This window comes from Cavia porcellus, unplaced genomic scaffold, assembly GCF_034190915.1.
Source record: "Cavia porcellus strain 051 isolate PalLab524CR breed Dunkin Hartley unplaced genomic scaffold, mCavPor4.1 scaffold_26, whole genome shotgun sequence".
Classification (NCBI taxonomy): domain Eukaryota; kingdom Metazoa; phylum Chordata; class Mammalia; order Rodentia; family Caviidae; genus Cavia; species Cavia porcellus.
In genome coordinates, this window is record NW_026947509.1 from 26,998,283 (window position 1) to 27,022,625 (window position 24,343).

At 53.5% G+C, this 24,343-nt stretch overlaps 2 protein-coding genes across 2 annotated transcripts; one reads left to right on the plus strand and one right to left on the minus strand.

The window, feature by feature from the left end:
• Positions 1 to 3,632: 3,632 nt before the first annotated feature.
• Positions 3,633 to 7,166, minus strand: Rtp5 (receptor transporter protein 5 (putative)). The gene is made up of 2 exons (XM_003474354.5): positions 6,926 to 7,166; positions 3,633 to 5,293 (listed from the first exon to the last, which is right to left on the minus strand). The coding sequence occupies exons 1-2, from the start codon at positions 7,141 to 7,143 to the stop codon at positions 3,838 to 3,840; spliced, it is 1,674 nt and encodes a 557-aa protein (XP_003474402.4). The 5' UTR covers positions 7,144 to 7,166; the 3' UTR covers positions 3,633 to 3,837.
• A 6,046-nt stretch (positions 7,167 to 13,212) lies between these two features.
• On the plus strand, positions 13,213 to 21,780 carry Pdcd1 (programmed cell death 1). The gene is made up of 5 exons (XM_003474548.3): positions 13,213 to 13,350; positions 17,925 to 18,272; positions 18,541 to 18,702; positions 19,196 to 19,230; positions 19,632 to 21,780. The coding sequence occupies exons 1-5, from the start codon at positions 13,275 to 13,277 to the stop codon at positions 19,863 to 19,865; spliced, it is 855 nt and encodes a 284-aa protein (XP_003474596.1). The 5' UTR covers positions 13,213 to 13,274; the 3' UTR covers positions 19,866 to 21,780.
• The last annotated feature ends 2,563 nt before the right edge of the window (positions 21,781 to 24,343 follow it).

The window sequence follows — 24,343 nt, forward strand, 5'->3', positions numbered from 1 at the left end:
TGTGAAGCTAAGCTTTGAATTACTCTCTCCTAATCAGTACCCATGCCCTTCTTCAGCACAAGTACAATGCAACTTTGTCATCATCATCATTGTTGTGTTGCTGCTGTTGTTGTTTTTGTGGGGGGGGGGGTGTTGGTTTTCTTTTTTTTTTTTTTACAAACTGAGCCCTATTTACTTTTTCCATCTGAAGAATGAGACCTGGGTCATGTCCAGTAGGAGTTCACTGGGTCCCCTGCACTCTCTCCCCAACCCTTTCTCCTCTTCGAAGGATGAGCTGCAGCAGGCCTGGGGGAGAGAACTCTACACCCATTCCCAGTCAGGCATGAAGCATAATGAGGAGGAAGAATGAAAAACTGGAGCTTGAGCTTCCTCCGACTCCATCAATCCAAAACTGAAGAATGAATACTAGTGAAGACTCTGGGTTCTGGTTTCTAGGGCTCTGTCCTCTGCAGACACAAGACACCCTCCTGGATGAGACCACAGAGCAGAGCTCAGCCTTCCTTGCTCAGAAAATTTCAGGTCAATTGCTATCCAATCAAAGCCCCATTTGTGGTAGGATGGGGGGAGAGGTCTTAGGGAGATGGTTTCCAGGTTCTTGGTGTCATGAACCAAGAACTGAGCAGGGTATTCAGGAAGAGTAGCAGGGGTTAGATTTGCTAAAAGTAAAGACTTCACAGTAGACAGGGGAATCACTGGGTTGCTAACATTCTCTGGTTCTGGGAGAATCTTTGACTGCAGATGGACAGGAGAAGTCATAGCCCAGTAGAGTTCCTAACTTGGCCCACCAGTCTGGAAGAGGAATTGTGACAATATCAGGTTCTCAGAGAAAGTGACATGTGATCAAAACCCATGGAGGAGGGGAGTCAAAACCACAACACAAATGAGGTTTGAGCAAGGTCTGGTCACGTGCTTATTGTTTTGCACACCCTGGGGCACTGGGGGACAGGATGACCTTTATCTATTGGTTTCCTGATGTTTGACACAGTCATTTGTGCTGTCTGTTTTCTCATTTCTTGCCCCTTATATTCCCCTTGCTACTGGTCCTTGCTCTCCCTCCAACTTCATGTTCTCAGGTGGTCACAAGAACTGCATGCATAGGAAGGTCCAGCAGCATGGGCTCCCAGGCATCAAGACAAAATCACAAGCATGATGTGGACAGCAGGGCATGCTTCCAAGACAGTGGGGGGCAGGTGACCTGAGGTCAGGATGGGAGGTGATCTTGGAAGGAGGTGCTCTGTAGGGTAGCACTGTGAAGGCTTTGCTGTTGGGTCTCTCCAGAACCAGTGATCCTGGCAGCCTGCTGCATTTCAGGACATGAGCCCAACAAGCTTCCACTTGCAGATCACTGGCGCCTCATTTGTGGGATCACATGCTGAATATATGGGCTGGGTTACCTATGGGGCCTCAGCCTTGAAAACCACACAGCTATTGCCTGAGATAGCAGAGCACAGCTCCAGGACACTTAAAGGACTGCTGAGCAAAGACAACTCAGCCCTGAAGTGTCTGCCCTCCTCTCCCCAGTAGATCGTTGTCAGCAGTCATTTGGTGGCATGAAGTGGGGATGCCCCCATTTGCACCTCTGTGGCAGATGCTACATGTGCCACAGTTCACAGCAACTCCACATTTAAACTCACAGCCATTTTCCTGTTGGGCTCTGGGGGTTTTTCACTATCACAGCCCTGCAGCAGATTGCTGAGAGTCCCTGAGTTGTTGAGATGGAGGAAGCGCGCACACCTGTACCCACAGAGACATGCCAGCCCTCACCTCCTGAGCAAACTGCTAACACCTGCTCAGATTTGGCTCCACCATGCTCAGGCATGGAGGCCGTAAGGCATGTCCACAGGGCCTTCCTGCAGAGGCTGCCTTTAGAGGGTGTAGTCCAAGGTATGGGGGCCTGGATGGTGTAGGGTGACAGTGTTGCAGGGGTCCCAGTTGGGTCAGACAGCCTGTGCCATCTTGTCCTCCCCTCTTTCTCCATAGAACCAAAACCCGGGGTCCCATCCCAGTTTCTGCCTGCCACGGGAGCTGCCCTGTAACACTTCTGCCCAGCCAAAACGCGCGTCATGATGCTCACGGGATCCTCATTAGTCAGTGTAGGAAGGACCAGGGTCTGTGTCTGTACCACAAGTCCCCATAAGGACCAGGGAGGGCACAGAGCTGAAAACAGCTGACGTGCCATAAAGCCACAGGCTGCGTTCGATCTTGCTTCAGCTAGTGAGAGTTAATCGGTATGACTGTTAATGAATGGAAGCTAACAATGAAAATCGATGCTGGTGATGCTAAGCGGGTGGCAGCGTCCAGATTAACAGCCTGAGCAGAGCAAAAGGGCGTCCCGACTTCGGCCATGCGGGGGCGCCAAAGGACAGGCGGTGGGCCGGGCTGGTGCAGAGCCTGGGGCCCTCAAGACAGCAGGCTGGGGGTGGGAGAGGTCGGGGAGGGGTTTCAGGACAAGGGAGGGTCTCAGGGTATTGCTGGCAAGAGGTGGAGAGGTTGCTGGGGAGATGAGGAGCTGGGGTGCAGGTTGCTAAGGAGCTCCAGGGGAGGAGAAACTGGGGGAGAAGCCAAGGCACCAAGGTGAGAGGCAGAGGCCCAAGGATGAGGCAACCTGATGGGGTGTGGCTCCAGAGGAGCCCCACATCCCGCAATAAGGAGTCACGGGGTGAGGATCCCAGCCCTCCCCGAGCTTGCTCTTGAGGGCAATGGAAAAATACTCAGTGCATCAGCCCAGGTCCACAGAAGCCCCAGGCTTGGGTCAGAGTCTCCAGCTAAACTCCACGGCCAACTGGGGCAGTGGACTTCCTACAGGAAATGCTCGGGCTGTGCAGGAGACTGGAGGGGAGCTCGAGTGACCTTGGGCAGGTCCCCTGTCTCCCAAGGCTTAGGGGAAGGGACAATGGGCACATTATAGGGTGAGGGCCTGGTTGGTAAAGGAGGAGGAGATGGGGCTGGGTACTGTGTTAGGTCACCTATACCCCAGTGCCTGGTGGTTAGGACAATGCATCTCAGGCTGGCAGGTCCAAGTACCCCTTGCAGACAGGGATCCTGGGGTACATCAGGGGTCCCCCAGATGTATTCCAGCGTGTGGTGACTGTCCCTCTGGCTGCTCATCCTTCTCTTGCCACAATGTGACAGGGCCCATACCTTCCAGGCTCAGGTGTTTCAAGGTTCCAGTGGGTCATCTTGAAAGCTGAGGCCACCTCCCAGGGCTCCCAAATACACCATGAAATCCAAGTCAAAAGGAAACCACTGGGCTCCTGACACAGGTCTCAGGCTCAACTTTCTCCTTCTAAAACCTCTTCAGTTTCAAAAGTCACCCTTGTCCCAGGGTTGGGGTCTCCAGACAATCCCCACCCTTCCAGAAGAGGGAGGACAGAGTCACTAGACACAGCCATGGCTGGGAGCCGCACGTACCCTGCACCTTGTTATGGAAACTGGAGTCTCTCAGTCTCCTGGCTGAGTGCTAGATGGATGCACAGGGTGCCCCTGCACTTGCAAGGCTCCCCCCACAGTCTGGATGGGATGCAGGTCACACAGGAAGTATAATCTTTTCTAAGAGGGATCTTTTCTGGAGTGGGCAGGAAGCCAGAAAGAATGCTGACCTCTCCTGAGTGAAAGGCACAGTTGGTCCCATCCACTGGGCTTGGTTTTGTTTTATTGAGCTTAACACAGGTTTACAGTTCACAGGATACTCACAGTGGACATCCACAAAACCAGCACTCATATCAAGAAATGGACTAGGGACATAGGTCCAAGAAGCAGGCACCAGTTTCCGGCTGGGAGTAGGAACATTTTCCCTGGGAGAAGGGGCCAAGGGCGGCCACAGGGAGTGTCAAGCTTCTACAGGCCAGCAAGGTTCAGCTTAAACATACAGAGCAGCCACAAGGCACAGATAGTCACAGACACCCAGAGCCAGAAATCCTGGCGCCGCTCAGAGCGGGGCCTGCGACGAGCCCTGCGGGGGCCAGCACCTTCCTCCATGATGGACATGCTGGACCCAGACCTCAGCCATCTCCTCTTGTAGTGGTGGAAGGTAATGAAGCCATGGCGCTGGGGGTCGCTAAGGCCCATGCTCCCCACTCTCCTGAGGACTGAGGGTGGGATGGTGATGGAGCCCTGACTGATGACACCGGACACTGGGCCCTCTGCACTGGTTCCCTTCTCTCTCCCTCTGGCAGTGTCACTAAGAGAGTCATTGCCTGGGGCGTTGTCAGTAAAGGTGAAGGGGAAGGTGACAGGGCTGCCCTTACTGGCAGCACGGTTCTCTGAGTGTGTTTCCAGAGGGGAACTGTGACCATCAGTGGTGCAGCTCTGGGCACTATTTCCCTTCTCCCTGCCCTCAGTTACATGGGTGAGGCTGTACTGGCCCCTGAAGATGCTGGTTAGAGACAAAGGGAGAGTGATGGAACCCACCCCGTTGGGCAGGAGGCCAATGACATAGGACACAGAGGGAAAGGCATTCCCAGGAGCCAGGCAGCCAGCGCTGAAGGAGATGGGGCCCTGGCCCCTAGCAATGCCAACGGGGCTGGGTAGGGAGCCCTGGCTCCCAAAGAGGAAGCCTGGGAGCTCAAAGGTCTCCAGGATGCTCCCCGGGAGAGGGAAGATGGGAGCTCTGAAGTGCACTGGGATGCACAGGCCCTCGGGCACAGCCCTGGAGCTTCCTGCTAGACAGATGGATCCCTGGCCAATGACGTCCCCGAGCTCAAGACCATGGCCATCCGCGGTGTCCAGGAGGGAGAAGGGAATGGTGACCATGGGGTCACCCTCGTCAAAGAAGTCGCTGTCCTCAGAGAAAGGCTCCTCCATGAAGTCAATCACCAGAATGGGGACTGGTTTGGGGTCTCTGGCATTTTTGGCCAGGGGGCCACTTCCAGGATGGAGTAGCTGGCTCTGGCCAGCTGCAGTGGCCCCACTGCCCTGCCCAGAGCCTCTACCTTGCAAAGCTTTCATGCTCTTGGTCAAGGGCCCCCTGGTGGGCTCAGGCTCCTTCTGGAGGAAGCAGATGCCCAGCTCACAGGCCTCGCAGCCATCCCCAGCACGGCTCTTGGAGCCCTGGCCTGGGCTGTCTCCATAGCAGGTCCGCAGGATGTGCAGGACCAGCTCTCGGAGGAGAGGCCGGATGTGGGAAGGGCTCACCTGGCATTCCCCAGGGGCGTCCGGTGGGCACAGCCTGCACTGCGGGCCCCACAGGCGCATCCTCACATGCCCCCGGCGATGATCCCTGTCCCACCACAGGCGGAAGAGAATGCGTACATGGGCAGAGCCCCAGGTCCAGGGACAGCGGTTGCACTGGAGCCTGTGGGGAGATGGGACAGGTGAGTGGAAGGGAAGGTACACTGAGCTGTGAAGAGGCCCACACTGGACCTCTAGGGCTCTGGTAGGTCCCACGTCCCCCATGCAAATCTCAAACTTCATCCACCAACCAGCAGGGAGGGCTGGGATGGGCCTGCACCTCCTCCCACCATATGCAAGCTCACAAGCTCCGGACCCCTGGGGCCTTTGCCTGCTATCTGCATCCATTTGCCTGCAGTCCCATGGTCTGAGGGACTGAATACAAATGTTTTCCATCGCTGGTGTGGGATCTGCCCACTGACATCTGCAAGGTACCTCTGCTGCTTATGGCTTGGGGTTAGCAGTTGTCAGATGTAGCCCACTGTGGGTGGACAGGGCAGGACAGGAGAGCAAGGCCTATGCCATGACTCAGCAGGCAGGGCTTTGGGAGGATGAACCCTGACAGGTCCCTATCCCAAAAGAAGGAGCAACTCTATTTTCTACTCATCAGCTGAGGAAAACTGAATCAAGGGCACCTGCATTCAGAGTATAGGAAATTTTGAGGAGCCCTGGGTAGGTTCAGCCTCGCATAGACCCACAAATGAGCACGATGGTGTTTGCCAGTTGATGGGAGCAAGACAACTGTCCCCTTGAGCAAGAGAAATCACGCTCAGGACCCTGGGAAGGGTTGAGCTGGATGCACTGAGGGTGGCCCTGAACAGTCCCTGGCCATGCAGGGAACTCTTTCCCCAGAACTTGTGGCTCCCTGCTGCACAGCTGCACAGTTGTGGCCTCCTGGAAGCCTGTCCTTGTAGGGGCCTTGGGGTGTTAGGATTGCCCTCCATCCATGTGGACATAGCTCCTTCCTGAGGAGCAGAGCTTCTGACTCCCTTAAGTCTAATCCTCAGGCCTGGGGAGCAGGGACCATTTCCCACCCCCAAACCCATCCTTGGCAGGTTGTGTGGGCCCCACCCCACTGTTCTAGGGCAGCTCTGCACCTGGGCTCTGAGGTAGTGATGCCTCACAGAGAGAAGCATCACTGCTCTAGAACTGAAACAGCTGGGACCCAGCATGCTCCTGCCCCAGGGATTCAAATGCTGAGGAACTATGGCATCCATGTCAAAAGGGAAAAAAGGGCCCAGGGACCCACTGAGTGACACCTGGCCAGTAGCCTAAGGGGAGGGTGCCAACAGAGCCAAGGATGACATGCAGGGTGGAGAAGCCGATGGCACAAGCCATGTCCCTGTTTTGCTGATAGTGCCTGTCATTGTGCCAGGAATGACCCCTGCAGCCCCCACTGCACCCAAGCCAGACTAGGGATGGCTCCCCAATTCCTCAGGCCAAGCACTACCCAGTTCCCACCTCTCCATGAGATGCCATAGCAATGCTGTGGGAACATAAGCCCTGCACATCTGAGGCAACATTGGCCAGCGGAGCCAGAATGAGCACAACAGACTCCATATCACCCACCTCCATTTCCCAGAAGGGACAGTGAGCTCTCAGCCCCACCCACCTGTTGAGGATGAAACCAGGCCAGGAAGAAGCCCTGATTCTGATCCCAGTGACACCTACCCTCTCATGGACCAGACCCAGCTAGGGTTGGTGGGAGACACCCCCAACCCTGTCCCACTCCCAGGGCCCCCAGCCCTCGCCTCACCTCGAAAGCCCCTTCAGCCAGTACTGGAGACAACTGTGGTCTACGTGCCCAGTGACCAGACTGTCCTGGGGAAGCAGAGCCCAGAAATCCTGGGGCTTTCTCTCAGCCATGAGTTGGGCAAAGGTGTCCGCCCACACATTCGCCCCAGTCCCGTCCATGCTGCCGCTGGGCTGCGCAATGCAGGCTGACCCGCTCAGACCCAAGGAAGCATCCTGCATCCAAGTGTCAGCCAATCAGCTGCCTTGACAACAGCATGATCTCCGTGGCAACCGGGTTTGTCTCAGAAACAGGAAGCAGAAAGGAAAATCACTGTATGACAAAATCACCCAGGATCCCACCACCCAGAGTTCATCAACCAGTATGACGCAGTGGGCACACTGGCATGTGTGTGCCAGTCTATGCGTCTTTCCTGCAAATATGTTCACTCACTCAATATGTTTCCTGCAAATATGTTCACTCCCACTCAATATGTTGTGGGAGGTCACAAAGACACACCTGTGGAAAAGCAAGACCAAAATCCTTCACTCTGCAAATCAGGCCTCAACAATTTGGGGACATCCAGTGGCTGAAGAATGGTCTTGTCACAAAGACTGTTTGCCCCATACCCATTAGGTCACAGGACTATCAACCCCATGCCAGAAATAATCTCTCATCTGATCTTGCTGAATGCCACAAAGCTCATAGCCCTGGCATAGGTCTGCAGCCATGGAAAAGTTTGCCTTCAGATTCCTTCATGTAGTTCCCCCTCCTGAACCCTGGCCATTTCTCAGAGCATGTATTTTGATAAACTTCCTTAGGCATTCATTCTATGCCTGGCGAATTCCTTTACCACCTGCCCCATGGCCTTTCACACACTGCCTGGCACAAAAATCTTGTCCCAAAGCCAGCTTTACATTGTACGCATCACAAGCAGTGCCCTCATGTACCCTCTAAGAGTCTGGTGTTTTGCTCTTCCTGCCTTTATCCTGAGCACTGTGGAGCAGGGTCTTCCCACCCCAGGCTCCAAGACCCCAGACTAGTGCTGCCTGGCCACCTGTTTCCCTTGTGGTGGTCGCACCACCTGAGTGGAGCCCTAGGCATTGCAGTTTGGGCTGCTACCTTTGTGTGTTCTAATGATGGGATGTCAGACCTTCACATTACGTGTTTTGTGCATGTTCCTGATTCCGCCTGACCTTCCAGGTTCTCAACGAGATTCACCCACACCCTGTGTATAGCAGTAGTTTGTCAGGACACAAGACAGAGCAGGCTGCCATTGGGCAGAGTGGGACAGCTGGGTTGGCAGGTACAACAGAGTAGAGTGGCCTGGGCAGCCTGTACAGAAGAAGGCATCCTTGGGAGAGGACACAGAGCATGGCACCTCCTCTGTCAGAGTCCCCAGGGCGCTGCAGGCACAGTCAGGGCCCTGGCTCAGGAGGCACTGAAGATGAGGTACTCAGTGCTGCTCAGCATCAATCCATCTATGGCTGCAGATGGGATCCAGGGTGACCAAGGCCATGAGATGTTGGCTCAGGATCATGGAAGTACTGAACCTCTTTTGTTTCCAATACCCATGGGCAAGAAGTTCATGCAGACAGCTGCCAGGCAGCCAGCAAGGCCACATCCAACAAAGACATATTTCTAGCCCTTGGAGGTGGCTAAAAGTACAGATCCCCCATGTGACTCAGTAGGCTCCTAGGAGACTCTGGGCAGCATGACCCCATACAACATCCATGGCCCCTGAGGGAAGCAGTAGCTGTATGAGGCATCCTGCTTGTCCAGTGCACTCCCATGTCCGTCCAGTGCATCCGGCTTGTCCGTCCTAACCTCCCATGTAAACTGCCAAACATCAAGGGCCACTCCTGCCACTCCTGGGTAGGAGACAGCTCTGCTCCAGCCCAGGCCAGGTCACCAATGCTTATTGCCCTGCCCCTGGCTGAGCCCAGGATGCCTGCCCCTCACCTACCCAACTGCCTCCCTACAGATCCTTCCTCCTCTCACTCTGATCCTATCCCATCCGCAGGTCATACCATCTGTTTCTCTGGCTCTGACACTGCCATCATGCAGATGTCCCTAAAGCTATCTATACTTCCCAAGGCTGGGGCAGATCCTATCCACCTCCCTCTGGCCCCAGATCATACACAGGACCCCTACCTGCCCTCCAATTGCCTCCTCTTAGCCACTCTCCTAATAGTCACCTCTCATGAAGTGACTACCCCACATGAATTGGTTCACCAGTTCCCTCTTCCTCTTTGTCCAGTCTGCAGTTAATTTAGTCCAAGGAGTTTTTGTTGCTACATTTTTCACCCTGAAACCTCTTTTCAGCTCCCTTTAAAACAAGAAACATCATCCTCCCCTTCAGTTAAGTGTGGCAACAATCCAGAGAGGAAAACCTCTGAGATGTTCCCCAGGAAAAGTTTCTTAGTGTGGGATCAAACAGCTGAGCAGCCCTATTGTTCATTCGACTTTTGCTTTCCTTTGTGCATCAGGGGAGAGACAGTGGTCAGTCCTCTAACAGCCATGAGTATCCTTGAGACCAGAAGCCAAGTCCTGAGGGAACACAGCACCAGAAACATGGGTCCTGATGACAATTGGCATCACCACACTTCTCTTGAGTCACCTATCTCCGAATTTCCAGCTCAAGGGAGAATGTGCCAGCTGTCATGTTCCCTGAAAGCACTGTTCTCTGAGGTTCTGATCATCACCTTGCTTGGCTTGCAGCAATTCAAGTGAAAACCTAGATATGGAGTTAGTTGATTGATTCAGGTCATCATGTGGGGTTCCTGGAGGACTTGGTCATAGCCATGCAGGGTCCAAGCAAACAGCTGCTGCCTGCTCCTCTCCCCAGCCATCACCCACCAGCCCAGAGTCTCTGTTGCTCTGCAGGCTCCATCATTCCCAAGACCCAGTCAGGCCCAGTGCTAGGAAAAGCCTCAGAGATGGGACTGGTCACTACCCAGAGCAGCCTTAAGGACCCCAATGCCAGCCCTTAAAAAGTGTAGGAAACAGTGTATCCCAGATTTCTCCAGACTCCCAGAATAGCATTGAAGAAGCAGTGGCCACATACCCACCAGGACATTAATCCACAGACAGGCCTGACAGAGGCCACTTCCATGACAGCCAGCATAGTGACCAGCCACAGATACAGTCCAGTATCCTCTGTGGTCTGTGCTTCAAGCCTCCTTGCAGGTCCCTGTCATGCCTGAGGAGAGGACTCAGGGACCCTGACACTGTGGGCCCTGGGTCTCAGTGTGGAGTGAGCGACTCCTAGAAGAGACAGTGGGGAAGTCAGAGGCTGGCAGGACATAGGCACCTCCCTGCACTGTGTCACTGTGGCCCTTGGCTAGCGGCCAGCACAGTGTCAATCCAGCCAAGAGCAGAGTCCTTGCCACAGGGAGCCCACAGGAGGCTCTCACAAGGAGACCAGCAGAGTAGTAGAGACCATGTCTTGTCACTCACACGTGTGCATACTGACATACCAGAGGAAGGCTAGGCTGAAGCCCAGGTGGAACCCCAGAACAAGGATGGTCAGATGACCTATGACTTTGCTTCCACTGTGTGTGTCGGAGAGAGTGAGAGACAGAAAGACAGAGACCAAGAAAGACAAGACAAAAGAGCAGACGCAGAAAGGGGAAGGGAGGGGCAGGAAGAACTGTCTTTGTGGGAAGCACTGAACATACCTCTCATTCCCAAAGACTCAGCAAATACTGCTCAGCTACCACCTAGCCCATATATGACCCGGCCCAGGGCCTGCAGGGCCAGGGACCCCAGGGAGACAAGGCCCAGCCCCCACTCTTCTCCTAAGGACACTGCTGTCCAGAAAGCACAATCGCTACCCCAGAGGCCAGAGTCCTCACATATCTGCACACAATACACTCACCTGCATACAGGACGTAGCATACTCATCTGCACACACATGTACACACATACACACATATACGTACGCAAGTACCCACAAGCAAACACGTTTGAAAATTGAAACTTAAGTGCACACTTGAACTACTAAGCATACTTTAAGAAGTCAGCAGCAGAAAGGCAGGTAGGAATCACTTGTCCTACCTCCTCTCTAGGACTTTCCTCTGTATGGCAAAATGTGGGAACACCCCATTCAGCTTTTTCAAATTCAGTTCCTAAATTGGCAGAGGTATTAGCTGCTCTTTCTCTAACTTCTGGGAAATGTTTCAGACATATGAACAGAAAGTTTTTATTTGCAAACACTATTAACCATTTCCTGTTCCAACCTCAAGGCAGCTGTGAATCAGGCTGCATCTCCTGCCGGGCCTGGGCGTCCTGTGGGCGGCCACGCCTGGATGGGACTCACTGGGCCCACGGCGCAGATTGGGGCGCTGCTGCCACCCACATAGCACTACACAGAGGCAGTTTCAGAGTAGCCCCGTTTCCTGCACTTCCCCATCCTGTCCCTGTCCCCGGGGATGGAAACTTCCTGCTGCCTCCAGAGTACCGGGGATCCCCTGTCCCCTATTTTCCACTTTCTACCTGCAGTAGCTCATGGTTTCTAATCTTCAGGCTGACGCCTTGGAAACTGGAGGTCAGAGGCCCCGCGGGAGACTTCTACTGGGGCACAGGAAGCTCCCAGATGGGGTCCAGCCAGGGCCTCAGCCTCTTCACTGCCCCAAAGGAGGGATGCTTTTAGAACCTCCCAGAACACCTGCTGAGGCCACATGTGAATTCCTACCTGGCCTTAGCACACATATCCCCAAGGGGGTCCTCCAGCTGTGGTCTCAGCTCCCTGGTCTCACTGCAGTCCATGGTGTGAGCAATGTAGGTTTACTTAGTCACCCCTGCCCTGCCTTAGCACATCTGGCCATTGTCAGTTCCTGGGGATCGTGAAGAAAACCACTGTGATGTCCCTATGTGTCTGGGTGCAAATCCCAGGTTTCATTTCACAGTGTGTTCACAGGGTCTCACTGTGGTGCTTGAGTCTATATAGTGAGCCTGGCTCCCATGTCCCTCTTCACTCTAGGGCATCTCCCCACGGACACAAGGGACACCATGGGACAGAATCGTACCCTGATAATAGTGCTGCCTATAGTTCTGCAGAGTCCATGAGTCAGGCAGAGATGTCCCTTGTGGATGGCACATGTGCAAGGTATCAGCTAAAAGGGTGACATACTCAGGGAGCTGCCTGTTATCCTGGGCCCCCTTCCAGCAAGGGTGCCATCTGGCCACCCCATACTCAGTACAGAAGGGACAAGGTCCCTTAGGAAGAGGGCCTGGAGAGGGTGGAAAGCTCAGCCAGCCCCACCCTTCCCAGTGTCCTGCCCTGTCTTGGAGGAAGGTTACATCATGATCTGGGGCTGGGTAAAAGGGATCCTGACCAGAATCCACCTAGGCCCTTGCCACTGACAACTTGTGGAGAGCTCAGGTTCCTGATGTCCCAAAGACCCATGTTCCCCAAGTTCGAGGCCCAGAGTAGCCTCATTCAGTTCATTCACAGCACAGTACACTGCTGTCACCTCTGACACCGTTTTTCCACAACTGCTGCTATCAGTGCCACACTCACTCAGTCTGTCTGCACCTGAGCTGTCTAGTACCTCCCTCTAGGGTGCAGTGGGCAGAAGCTTTCCAAACTGCGGGTTATTTCTTATTTCAGACTCATTGCTAATATCAGCAGTTTCATTCCTTCTCCTTTCCACTCTGTGATGATGCCTTCAAGCAGGATGCAGTGAAATGACAAGCCCACCTCACAAAGGATGGCTGGGGCCTCAAGGGGTTGGGCCTGCAGCCCGCAGGAAGTGCCCCATCTGGAGGCTGAGGCCCTTGAAAACAAAGGGATGCAGTTGGCCAGGGATCTCAGTATGGACCGGAACCATGGAGGGAACCCAAAGGTGGGCAGTGTCCCAGGACCACAACCTTAAGGAGAAGGGTCTCTACTCTGCAGGACAAGGCCAAACTGGGGGAAGGAAGGTCCAAAAGCCCAGGCAGGAATCAAGGAGTAGGGGGACAGAGAGATTGTCTGGGGGGGAGGGGGACAGGAGGAAGCCACAGGCAAGGAAATGCACAAAAACTGCCCCAGCAAGGGTCAGAGTCAGAAAGACCCTGTGTGGGGCAGACAGCTGTCCCCATTTCTCTCCTCCCCCACTCCATCTCTGTCTCCCCTCCTGTCGCTGTCTCCCTCCTTCCCCGGTCCTTTCTCTCGCACTCCTCCACCCCTCCCTATTTTCCCCTCCCCCAGTTCTCTCCTTCCCCCTCCTGCCAGTAGCTCGCCCCACCCCTGTGGAGGTGGAGGAAGAGGGGGCGGGGGCCCAGGGCAGGTCTCCTCCCTCCAGCATGACTTGGGACAGTTTCCTTTCCGCTGCCTGAGCCAAGGAGGTTACAGCCGTTGACAAGAGGTACGGGTTGGCGCTTGGGCATGCGGATCTCTCAGGTGCCCTGGCCGCTCGCATGGGCAGTCCTGCAGCTGGGCTGGAGGCTGGGATGGCTCCTAGGTAGGTGGGCGCGCGGCGTGGGGCAGGCTGGGGCAAATCAGGGCCCTCATCCCTGTTGGCGAGGAGCAGTTCCCAGTCCTCCTAGACTGTCTTATGTGGCTTGGCATCCAGATGCCTTTTCTGGACTCTGACAGGGCCCCTCCTTACTGTCAGGCAAGCAGGACCCCAGCTCCCCTCAGCTAGTCTTGGATGCCAAGCAAGATGGGGTTATCAGCCGTCTGTGAGACCACAACCCTGGCTTAATGTCCTGGGGCCTGGACATCTCCGTCTGCACTATTTTCCTGGGATAGAGGCAGCCCCTTGGCAGGGCTGGTAGCTGCTGGTGACCATGATAAGAGTGGTTCCGAGTATGAACTGGAAGGAGACCAGGCACATTTCTGGGTGTCCAAAGCAGTCTCTGAGGACAGCAAGGTCTCAGTTCAGGAGCCCTGGCGTCTGCGCCTTTTGTAAAACCATCCTCCTGAAGGAGAAAGGACCCACCCTGTTTGTACTCCTCATCCCTCTGCCCTGGGCCACTTGCCTGGCATGGCAACTCAGCTGGGGGCCTGGTTTCTCTCTAGGCCTGGCAGGGTGTGTATGGGGTGGCAGCTACTGCAAGGACATAGACCGGGTGTCACCTACCCATCCATCTTCACATCCCAAGGTCCCATCCCTCACTGCTACTGGCTACTCTGACTCAGCCCTTTCATGCCCCATATGACCATTGTGCCTTCTCCTCGGGAACTTCTTGTCCCCCCAACGCTGGCACTCTGAGGAAAACCTGGGTCATTTCCATGACCCCATGGTGGACACAAACTGGAGACGGTAGTCCCAGGGCCCAAGGGGGGCCTTGTTAGAGGTGAGATCCAGAAGGCATCGATCTGGGCTACCCTGGCTCCAACTGTGTGGGTGGGATTCACATGGTGGTGGCAAAGTAATACCTCCTCATCATGTCCCCAGCTCACTACTCTGGCTGCAGGAATCTCTCATCCCTGCAATCTTTCTTCTGAATCTGCTTAGTGTATTTATCTTGGTATTTCCTGTGGGCATCCCTCGCTTACAAGTGTATTGTACTGTTTCATGAGATGCTCCCATCTTGGAATGGGAGGAAGTGAAACCTGGACCTGTCCGAAAGAAAACTGCCCTGGGTAGCTTTGGGCCTCCAGCATTACACTGCAGAATCTGGGCCTCGAATTAGCAGCCACTGTGACAAAGCCAGGAAGGCTGTGCCTTAGGGTTCTCAGGCTGAAGGACTGAAGTCAAGGTGTCCGTGGAGTACACCAGCAGTGTCCCTCTGAGCTCTGCCCTCATCCATGTATTTGTATAGCCATGCACACATCGGTGCCCACCCTATTCCAGTGTGACATCCTCCTGAACAATTCCATCCTCCTGAACAATTCCATCCTCCTGAACGATCCTGAGCGTCTTCCTGAACACACCAGTTTGGGGCACAATCCCACCCACTGCGGCGCACAGGACTGTGATGTTTGACCCCTTGTGTGCTGGCTGCAGACACTGCAGCCCACTGCTTTCCCAGCCAGAGCTATAAAGTTCCTTGGGGCTCCACACAGCAGGAGCATCTCTTGAGTTGGTTTGCCCTGCTGGGCTGCTCCTCTGGGGACAGGATAATGCACAAGAGAGCTTTTGGGTCATCAGAAGCCCCAAGAGTCCACTTGGCCATGCTTTTAGTACCTCCAGATGGTCCTGCTGATATAAGTTGTGGGTAGCCATTGTGAAACATGCCGTCTGTGATATCACTTCTGAGCTTTCTCCTTCCTTGGTCTGAGATACCATGTCAGTCCCCTGAGCTTTCTCAGAAGAAAGCTTCTGAGCTTTCTCCTTCCTTGGTCTGAGATACCATGTCAGTCCCCTGAGCTTTCTCAGAAGAAAGCTTCTGAGCTTTCTCCTTCCTTGGTCTGAGATACCATGTCAGTCCCCTGCATGGCTCCCAGGAATAGTATGGAAACACCCCAGACTTCACTTTCCCCAGGAACAAGCAACAGCCACTTCTGACCTGCTGAGAAGCCAGGAGGCTTCCTGGAGGAGCCAGCTGTCTATGTCTGTTTCTGTTGCTGTAACTGAACACAACAGGTCTATACAAAGAACAAAATGTTCCACTCGAATTCTAGAAGCCAGGAGTCCAAGGAAGAGCCCACTTCCAGACACTATTAGCTCATGACTTTGGCAGTTAAGGGCCCAGCGCTGAACTCTGGAAAAACAGTAAACCGTAGCCTGGCCCTCAGTGGGAGCTCCAGGCAAGATGTACTGGGACTAGACAGGCTGGAGTCAACAAGAGGCCATTGTCTCCTCAGCATCCCTATGCTAGGTTTTCTGGGTAAGAGTCTTGGTACAGGTGAGGGGGTATGGCATTCTAACCCCACCCTCAGCCAGCAAGCAGGGGGCAAGGGGACATCTAGATACCAATCCTGAGAGGTCCCCAAGAGGTCCCTGATACCAGGGTCCTGGTTCAAGGCCCACTGGTGAAGAACAGAGTGATCCAAACAGAAAAATGAATGGGAAGGCTTGGACTGGGCCAAGACTCACAGGAGAGGGTCCCCCATAGGAGGGCAATGGAAATCCCAGGAGCAGCCGAGGCCACCAAACTGTGACTATTCAGGCTTGGGAGGCAAGGCCAGAGCCATGGGAACATAGATGAAGACCAGCCCAGGGCCAAGAGAGCTGAACAGGCACCAGAGCCCACCCGGAAAGCAGGGCCTGTGGAAGAGGGAAGGAGGCCCTGCTCTTGGACTCCCTGAGGTAGGCTTCTCACCCAGCCTATCCAGTCATCTGGTGTTGAGAATGTGGGGATCTGTTTGAAGGCTCTGATAGTGAGGCCCAGGCCTGGCAGTGGACTTGGAGGTCAGAGTGGTGCATCCAGACTGGGGGTCAGTTTGGGAAGGGACCGTGGATTTCTGGCCACAGTGGAGGAGACCACAGATGTTACCACCCTGGTTCAGCCTTCAAGGGGCCTTTGCCAGGGAATGGAGTGAGGTTGTGTCAGGCCCAGAGCCAAGACAGCCCCAGAATAGATCCAGAGGCATGGAATCTGGTGCAGCCCAGATTACAGATTTCAAGGGAGCCAGGAATGGCTCTGAGAGTCCATGGTGGGTTCTTGGTACGGTGGGGCACCAGTTTAGGATCCCTGGCTTCTGAGCCCCTGTTAGCTATCCTCCATGAGAAGAAGGGATGCCTCTGTCCATTCCCCTCATCCTTCTATCCCTGGGCCACCAGCCTGGCCTGAGAACTCAGCATGGAGCCCATGTTCCTTCTGGTCCTTGCAGGGCATGGGGTAGGTGGCAGCAACCACTATAAGGATCCAAACAGGTGACATCCATCCATCCAGTCATCCTTGTGTCCCAGAGGCCCCAGCCCTCACCATGCTGGCCTCTCCCTAACTTGGTCCCCACTTTTTTTTTGAGATAGGGTCTTTGTAATGTAGTGTGGCCTTGAACTCACTATGTAGCCCAGATAGACTAGAACTCTGGGCAATCCTCCCACTGAGCCTCCCAAGTGCTGGGATTACAGGCATGTTGTGCCATCACAACTGGCCAGACTCAGTTTCTTCATGTCCTTCTAGGAGTGGAACTGAGGCCTTGAACATGCTAGGCAAGCACTCTACAACTGGCCCTGACCTTGTGATCCTCCTATCTCAGCCTCATGAGTAGCTGGGTTTGCAGGAACGCATCACTCTAGTGGGTTATCAGAGGTTTTAATTTAACTTCCATATTTCTTGAATTACTATGGGAAGAAGATACCTGCTGGCAACGTCAAGGGAAATTCCCAATGAAACATGTTTGACGGTATGGCATGACCTGCTAGCTGTGTGTGGTGGGAGAGTCACAGGCAGAGGAAACATCTGTTATAGCCTGTGGGATCTGTGTTACCCTCAAAGTATGAGTGACTTGATAGAGGGCACAGCCCTGCATGGCAACCCATTCCTGTCTGTGCATCACAGGCAGATGGCAGGAAGGAGGGAGACTGAGCTGGGTGAGTGTGGCATCTCTTCTGTAGCCCAGCTGCCACTTGGGATCCCTCACCTGCCATGGACAGATTCTTCCAAATAGCCACTTCCTTCCTGAACAGGAGCATTGGTCTCAAACATCCATTCCCCACTACGAGGCCAGTCCTCAAGCTGTCCCTAACCCTAACCTTAACCCTACACTGCAGAGTAGGGCCAGGACCTACTCTTTGTGGCCCTGGGGACCTATACTACCCTCCAGGACCACACTGCCATATGGGTCTCCCCATTCATGTTGAGACCCCCACTGCCTCCACCTGCCCAGCCTACTTTGTGGTGATCATTCCCCCACAAGGGCAGGGAAGCTCACATGAAGACCACCCAAGAGTCTATGGGGGCTGGCCTAGTCTGCCTGGGAACAGCAATCTGAGGTCAACAGGGAAGGCAGGTGAGGTCCTCAGAACAACACTGACCCAGGGTCAGAACTGGAACTCTAGACAGAGTCAAAGAAAGGCCCTGCCATGAGGTGAGGTACAGAGGAGAAATGCAGGGCCTGCCTGGCTGCCCTCATCCTCATCCTCGTTTCTCTCTCTCTCTCTCTTCTCTCTCTCTCTCTCTCCTCCCCCCCCTTTCTCAGAGCCCCCCGACAGGTCCTGCAGTCCCTCCTTTTCCCCAGCGCAGCTCTCAGTGCCCGAGGGTGCCAATGCTACCTTCACCTGCAGTTTTTCCAACTCATCAGAGCACTTTGTGCTGAATTGGTACCGGCTGAGCCCCAGCAACCAGACCGACAAGCTGGCTGCCTTCCCTAGGGACAGCAGCTTGGATCCACGCTTCCAGGTGGCCCCGCTGCCCGACGGGCGAAGCTTCCAGATGAGTGTCCTCTCTGTGCAGAGAAATGACAGCGGTGTCTACCTGTGTGGGGCCATCTCGCTGCTGCCCAAGGCAGAGATCAGGGAGAGCTGCCGGGCAGAGCTCACGGTGACAGGTAGGGCAGGGCTTCTCACCTGAGAACCCCCCAGCTAGCTGATGGAGGGCGGGCAGGGCCCACAGGAGAGGACAGCATGGGCAAGTCTGTGAATGCTGTGCCTGGCCCTCTTGCAAACTGTAGGCCAGGCCAAGGTGTCAGTCACTACAGGCTCAACAGGGTCAGCCTTCACTCCTTCGAGAGGAAAGGTGGGTGCCCCTGCAGAGTGTGGGGACACGCTGCAGAGTATCTCATCACAGTCCCTGACTCTTGTCTTTGGGGTCCCCAGAGAGAGTCCTGGAGCCCCCGACAGTGCACCCCAGTCCCTCACCCAGGCCGGCGGGCCAACTTCAAGGCCTGGTTGTTGGGGTCGTAAGTGTCCTAGTGGCCATCCCGGTGCTGCTGCTGCTAGCCTGGGTCCTTGCTGCTGTGTTCTCCAAGACTGTTCCAGGTAAGTTTGTTACAGATGTGCTACTTCCTCCAGACCTCATACTTGTCCATACCCTTGATGACCTCTGATTCCTGTCCAGTGCCCAATGTTTTCTCCTTCAAAGCCATGTAGCTGACCACCATGAGGTGCTGCATCACCATAATGCTGCACACACACACACACTCACACACACAAATGTCCTGTCCCTCGTGAGGGGCTACATCAGCACGCCTCTACACATACACATATTGCCAGGTATCATGTGGGCACAGGGATTGTGGCCCTGCAGCAGGCATAGGTGTGCTGATCTTTGTCCAACTGAGGCTCCCACTGCACTTGGAGGCTTGTGATCTGAGGGAAAACATGGCATTCCTCCCCAAGACCCACTCCCTCCAGACCTGAGAACTCAGGCCCTACTGATGCTGGCCCTACCCAGATGGGACCTTGGCTAAGACCCTGTTCCTGGGAGGAGAACTGGCATCAGCCACTTGATTCCAACTGTGCTTCTCTGCAGAGGCCGAAGGAGCTGGGAGCAAGGAGCAGCCCCTGGTGAGTCTGGCCTCTACCAAGGGGCACATACAACACACTCAGATTTTCACCTCCCACTCAGCCCTTCCCAGGGCCCTAGATCAGGGTCTTGGTTGCCTCCCTCCTACTGTACCCTGAGGACCATGAGGTTGTTTGTCCTATACCGGGCAGGAGGGAATTGGAAAATATGTCAGAATCCTGAATCTGCAAAACTGTAGGACAGTTTAGAGAGGGAAACTGAGCCAGAGATGAGGGACTGTGTCTGCAGTCACACAGAGATGGGGAATGGTGGGCACAGCCATCAGGCCCCAGGGCTCAGTACCTTGGCTGTAGCTGCTCTTAGAAAAGGGACAGGGTATTGGGGCTGTGGCGTCTGGCCATTTGTGGGACTCTGCACTGACACCCCTTCTCTCTCCCTAAAGAAGGAAGACCCTTCAGCAGTGCCCATCTTCACCATGGACTATGGGGTACTGGACTTCCAAGGGCGAGAAAAGACCCCAGAGCCCCCTGCCTCCTCTGTGCACACAGAGTACGCCACCATTGTCTTCCCCGAAGGGCTAGGTACCTTGTCTCCAGGCCGCAGGGGCTCAGCCAATGACCCTCAGTGTCTCCGGCCTCCAAGGCAGCAGGATGGACACTGCTCCTGGCCTCTCTGACTGGCTTTCTCAGACCTCCCCATCCTGCAGGTCCTCTATAGAGAGCCCAGTGAAGGGTGGTTAAGAGTAGGGCATGTAGGATGCTGGGCCAAGACAGCATTGCCATGGCAAAGCTTGGCCATGACAGCCTGTGCCAGCCCCACGCAGGACACATCTCCCAATGCTCATCACCAACTGGGGCAGCCACATCCCTCTCCCTGGTGTGGAGGGTGGGCACAACCGTGGTGCCAGCCTGTTTGGAACAGAGCTGCTGGGCCCATGCGCCTGAGTGCCACAGTTATGCACGACCAAGGGCTTGGGCACTATTCCTGTGAGCTCCAGGGACCCTGGATGGAGACTATCTGGGCACTGCTCATAGCAAGGAATTCCCAGCATAAGTTGAGCGCAATGCCAGGGAGTGCCCACAAGGTGACCTTGCTGGGGCAAGGTCTCATGGGTCAGACCCAGGGATCTTCACACTCATCCAGTCCTGGAAAAGTTTTCACCAAAGAAGGCTGCAGTGAACAAGAAGTGGCACTAGCACCCTCATCCATCCACAGGAGTCACTTTGGCCCTCACACCTGCCTGGGAAGCTCTTCAGGCCTCTCTACAAAGGGAAACCAAGGCATGTGGGGAACAGCCAGCCTCCAACCCACTTGCTTCCAAGGACACATCTCAGCCCAGCCCTGCCTACCCAGGCCAGGGCACAAGACAGCGCCCCACGCAGCCATGGAAAGGGGAGGGTTCCAGGCAGGGCTAGGACAGTGCGGGCACCATCCTCATTCAGTGTTAGTTAAAGAGGCCTGGACAGGCTCCCACCCAGGGTACACAAAGTTGCCCAAGGGGGCCAGGGGTCCTTTTCATTTGGTTCTGTGGAGTTATAATTAAATAATGATGAAAGCTTTCGGAGTCCTGTCCTGTGCCTGCAGGCTCAGGGAGGAGTGGGTGGTGGCCTTAGGTAGGTGTCACCTCCATGATCCCATCTCTGCCTCAGATGTGGGAAGCCTCTGCTTGGGTAGGTAGCCTGTTTTAATCACTTTCCTCATAGCTGGGACAAAATACTCAATACTTACAACTTAAATGAGAGGAGGCTTAGTTTAGTTCAGGTTTTCTAGAGGTTTGAGCCCATGGTCCACTGGCCTCAGGTCAGGAAGGTACAGGGGAAGAGCCTGGCAGAAAAAAGCTGCTGAGAAGTTAGCTAATGGCAAGTTAGCTAAGAACCCCATAATTCAATCACCTCCCACAAGCCCAGGCATCCTCAGCCAACATGGGCATCCACATGGGTGCCCTGAGTGTCCCCAAGCCGTTTGCCTATATCCTACCTGCTTAGGCCATGCCACGCACCCACCTTGGAGTCCTGTGGCCAGGGTGTACTGGTGTGGGCCATTGCTGCAGGGAGTGTAGGCTACACCAGGCAGTGGTGAGGGGCTGCAGCCTATGCTCCCCAAGGTGGGCACTCAAGCTCCAAGCCCACCACCTCACCAGGGTCTTGGCTGCCCACAATGGTGTCAGGCAGACACCCCCCACTACAGCTGCCCACTCTGAGCTCCTCTGAGTAAAGTGGGATCAGCACATCTGGGACAGACAAGGAAATCAAGGTCCTGTGGGCACCCATCTTCAGCCTCAGATGGTATGGGCTTAAGAGGAAGACTCCAGAAATCTATACAGAAGTCCAGGACCAAGAACCTGGTAGACCAGCAAATAGGAACCAGGGTCTGAAAACAAAGACTACCCTTGGCTGTCAGGATATCTCACCTCAGCAGCCCTGGGTGAGATAGACAGTTGTAGAAATGTACAAGACTGCTGGAGAGACACCAGACAACAGACATGACTGACCCACAAAACAGAAGGGACTCACACAAATGTCTCCATGTTGAAGACATTTCTTCCTGCTCACACCATAAATTTAACATCATCCCAATAAACACATTTCTGGAACTATAACTTAGTTTATTTTTTGTTTGCTTGCCGTACAGTACTGGGGATTGAATCCAGGGTCTTCATAGAGCTTGTCTTCTGCTTTATTATTTCAAGACAAGATCTCATTAAGTTACCCGGACTGGGCTCTAACCTGTGATCCTCTAGCCTCAGCCTGCCAGGGTGCTGGAATTAAAGGCATGCACCACCAAGCCTAGCTTGGAACTGTAACACCTCTATAACATTTATAACCAAGAAACATGAGAAGAAAGTGAAAGGAGAACCATTGTGGGACCAGGAGATTCTGAGGAATCAGCACTGGAGACAGAGAAGCCACACGCATGATCTCATTGGAGGGCAGATGCCCTCATAAGGGTGCTGGGACCAAGACAGCCACTTGGGGAGGGACTCAGTGAGGTCTAACTATGTGTAGCACACTTGCATCCTCCCAAACACAGCAGGACAGTGCACACAGGGGCAAAGGAAGTGCAGATGCATTCCTTTTTAGCCCACAAGTTGTCTACCAAAACCTCCACCAAGGGATGATGGATAAGATGATGCATTCAACCACACAAATAGAAAAACAAAAACTTCAGTATGGAAAAAAAATCATTAGCAAACTGAAGGGAAATATTTGTACTATCACACAAAGATCTAAATACAAATTATATAAAGATCTAAAAATCTGGACCAGATTCAAAGTATAGCAGAAAAGTGAGCAGAAGTATCCAATAGTTCACCAAAATATATGTGCACAGTCCACAAATCTGTACACATATATATCCATGTGTGTACCTGTGTACATGTGTGCAGGTATTGCACACATACCTTGTGTATGCACAATGTTGCATACATACCTATGTGTTTGCTCACAGGTCCCACACGTGCTTGTGTATATACACATAGTGTGTGCCACACACATCTGCATATATATATGTACATGTATATTATATACATATCTGTGTGCACACATGCTGCATGTATATCTGTGTGCATACAAGTGTGCATGGATATCTCTAAGCAATGGAAAGACATTCGATTTTACTCTTAATGTCACAGGGAAATGAAATGACTCCCAACCTCTTGAATGTTAAATGTGCCAAGTTTGTGTCTGGATAGCTGAAAAATGGGTATGAGGACAAAAGAAACTAAGAATAGGGAAAGTTTATTAAGAAAGCTCCTGGGGCTGGGGGTTTAGCTCACCGGCATAAGCGCCTGCCTTGCAAGCAGGCAGTCGTGAGTTCGATCCCCGGTACCGATAAAAAGCAAAAAGACAAAAAAAAAAAAAAAAAGAAAGCTCCTGATAGGAGAGGTCCTGAAAGTGGGTTGCCACTAGGGTTTGTCTAGGGGTAATTTACACACAAAATCACAATTTATGTAACTATGAATTAAACTATAATCAACCTATAAGGGTAACCATAATAGCGGCTTAGCTAATATTGATTCAATAGGGAAGTGAAGCACATGGCAGGGTATATGGTGCACATCACTAACTTCAGTTTGTCTATAACTTCAAATGTAGAAAGAAAAGGGTGGGACTATTGTGCAGGGTGTTGTGGTCACCCATCTATGCACCTGACGCCTTGTGTGAGCTGCTTGGACCAGGTGGTGCTGCTTATAGTATGAGCTCAAGCTACTGTCTATTTCTAGGGAGGCTTGCAGGACTAGCTTTTTCCTATTTGTTGCCAGCCACAATTTGATACGTCTTGTCTTCTGTACCTACTCCACCGAGTCCTGGTTTCCCTCTTATTACCTGTAAGTTTCTGTATAATTTAGCTGTTTATATAATTTAGCTGTAAAGATAAGAAACAATACATATAAAAACTGCTTCTGGCAGACTGACATAAGTCTGGAAGGGACAAGAACTGTTGCCAAAGCTGTCGGGAACAGGCAGGGCCAAGCTGGGGAGCAAAGCACTTGCTTCTGGTTCCATCAGTCTCCATGGAAACACACCCCTGGCATCACTGTCAGCACTGTGGAGTGCACACAGGGACTCATTGCACTGGGCTTGCCAGGGCAGAGTCACCCAGAGCTGGATTCCCATACACAGGTGGCACAAGTCCCCATCAGCAGGGGACCCTGCAGTGCAGAGCACCTGACCTGACAGTGGAAGGGGGCTGCTCTGGACTGGGTTTAGGGGGAGCCAGATATTGTGGCAGTGGCAGCTCAGCATCTCCCAAACAGGGACACAATTTGGGTCATGTCGAAAAGACAAGGAAATTGAGAGTCAAAAAAGCCAAAATTGTGGGGCTGGCATGGTGGTTGGTAGTTAGAATCCCAGCATTCTGGAAGCCTTACATGGGGCACGGGGTGGAAAATCTGAGCTGGGCAACTGAGTGATTTGTCTCAGTATGTAGTAAAAAAAAAAAAAAAAAAAAAAAAAAAGTTGGAGATATGGTTCAGCGAGAAAGCACTGGGTTCAATCCCCAGAACCACAAAAAAGAAAAACCCTAATTGCTTAATACACTTTGTATTTAAAAGAACCTGAGTTCAAATCGATACTCAACAGAAAAAGCAAGGCGGGGAGAGGAAGTGGTCGCAGAGCCACCCGCCACCAGCGCTCGGTTGGTGGTGCTCCTGGC

Excerpts from the sequence above, each read along its gene's own strand:
- Rtp5 (XM_003474354.5), bottom strand. The coding sequence starts at position 7,143 with ATGCAGGATGCTTCCTTGGGTCTGAGCGGGTCAGCCTGCATTGCGCAG. Across the intron at positions 5,294-6,925 it reads TGGCTGAAGGGGCTTTCGAG|GCTCCAGTGCAACCGCTGTC; the intron begins GTGAGGCGAGGG and ends ATCTCCCCACAG.
- Pdcd1 (XM_003474548.3), top strand. The coding sequence starts at position 13,275 with ATGCGGATCTCTCAGGTGCCCTGGCCGCTCGCATGGGCAGTCCTGCAG. Across the intron at positions 18,273-18,540 it reads GGCAGAGCTCACGGTGACAG|AGAGAGTCCTGGAGCCCCCG; the intron begins GTAGGGCAGGGC and ends TGGGGTCCCCAG. Across the intron at positions 19,231-19,631 it reads GGAGCAAGGAGCAGCCCCTG|AAGGAAGACCCTTCAGCAGT; the intron begins GTGAGTCTGGCC and ends CTCTCCCTAAAG.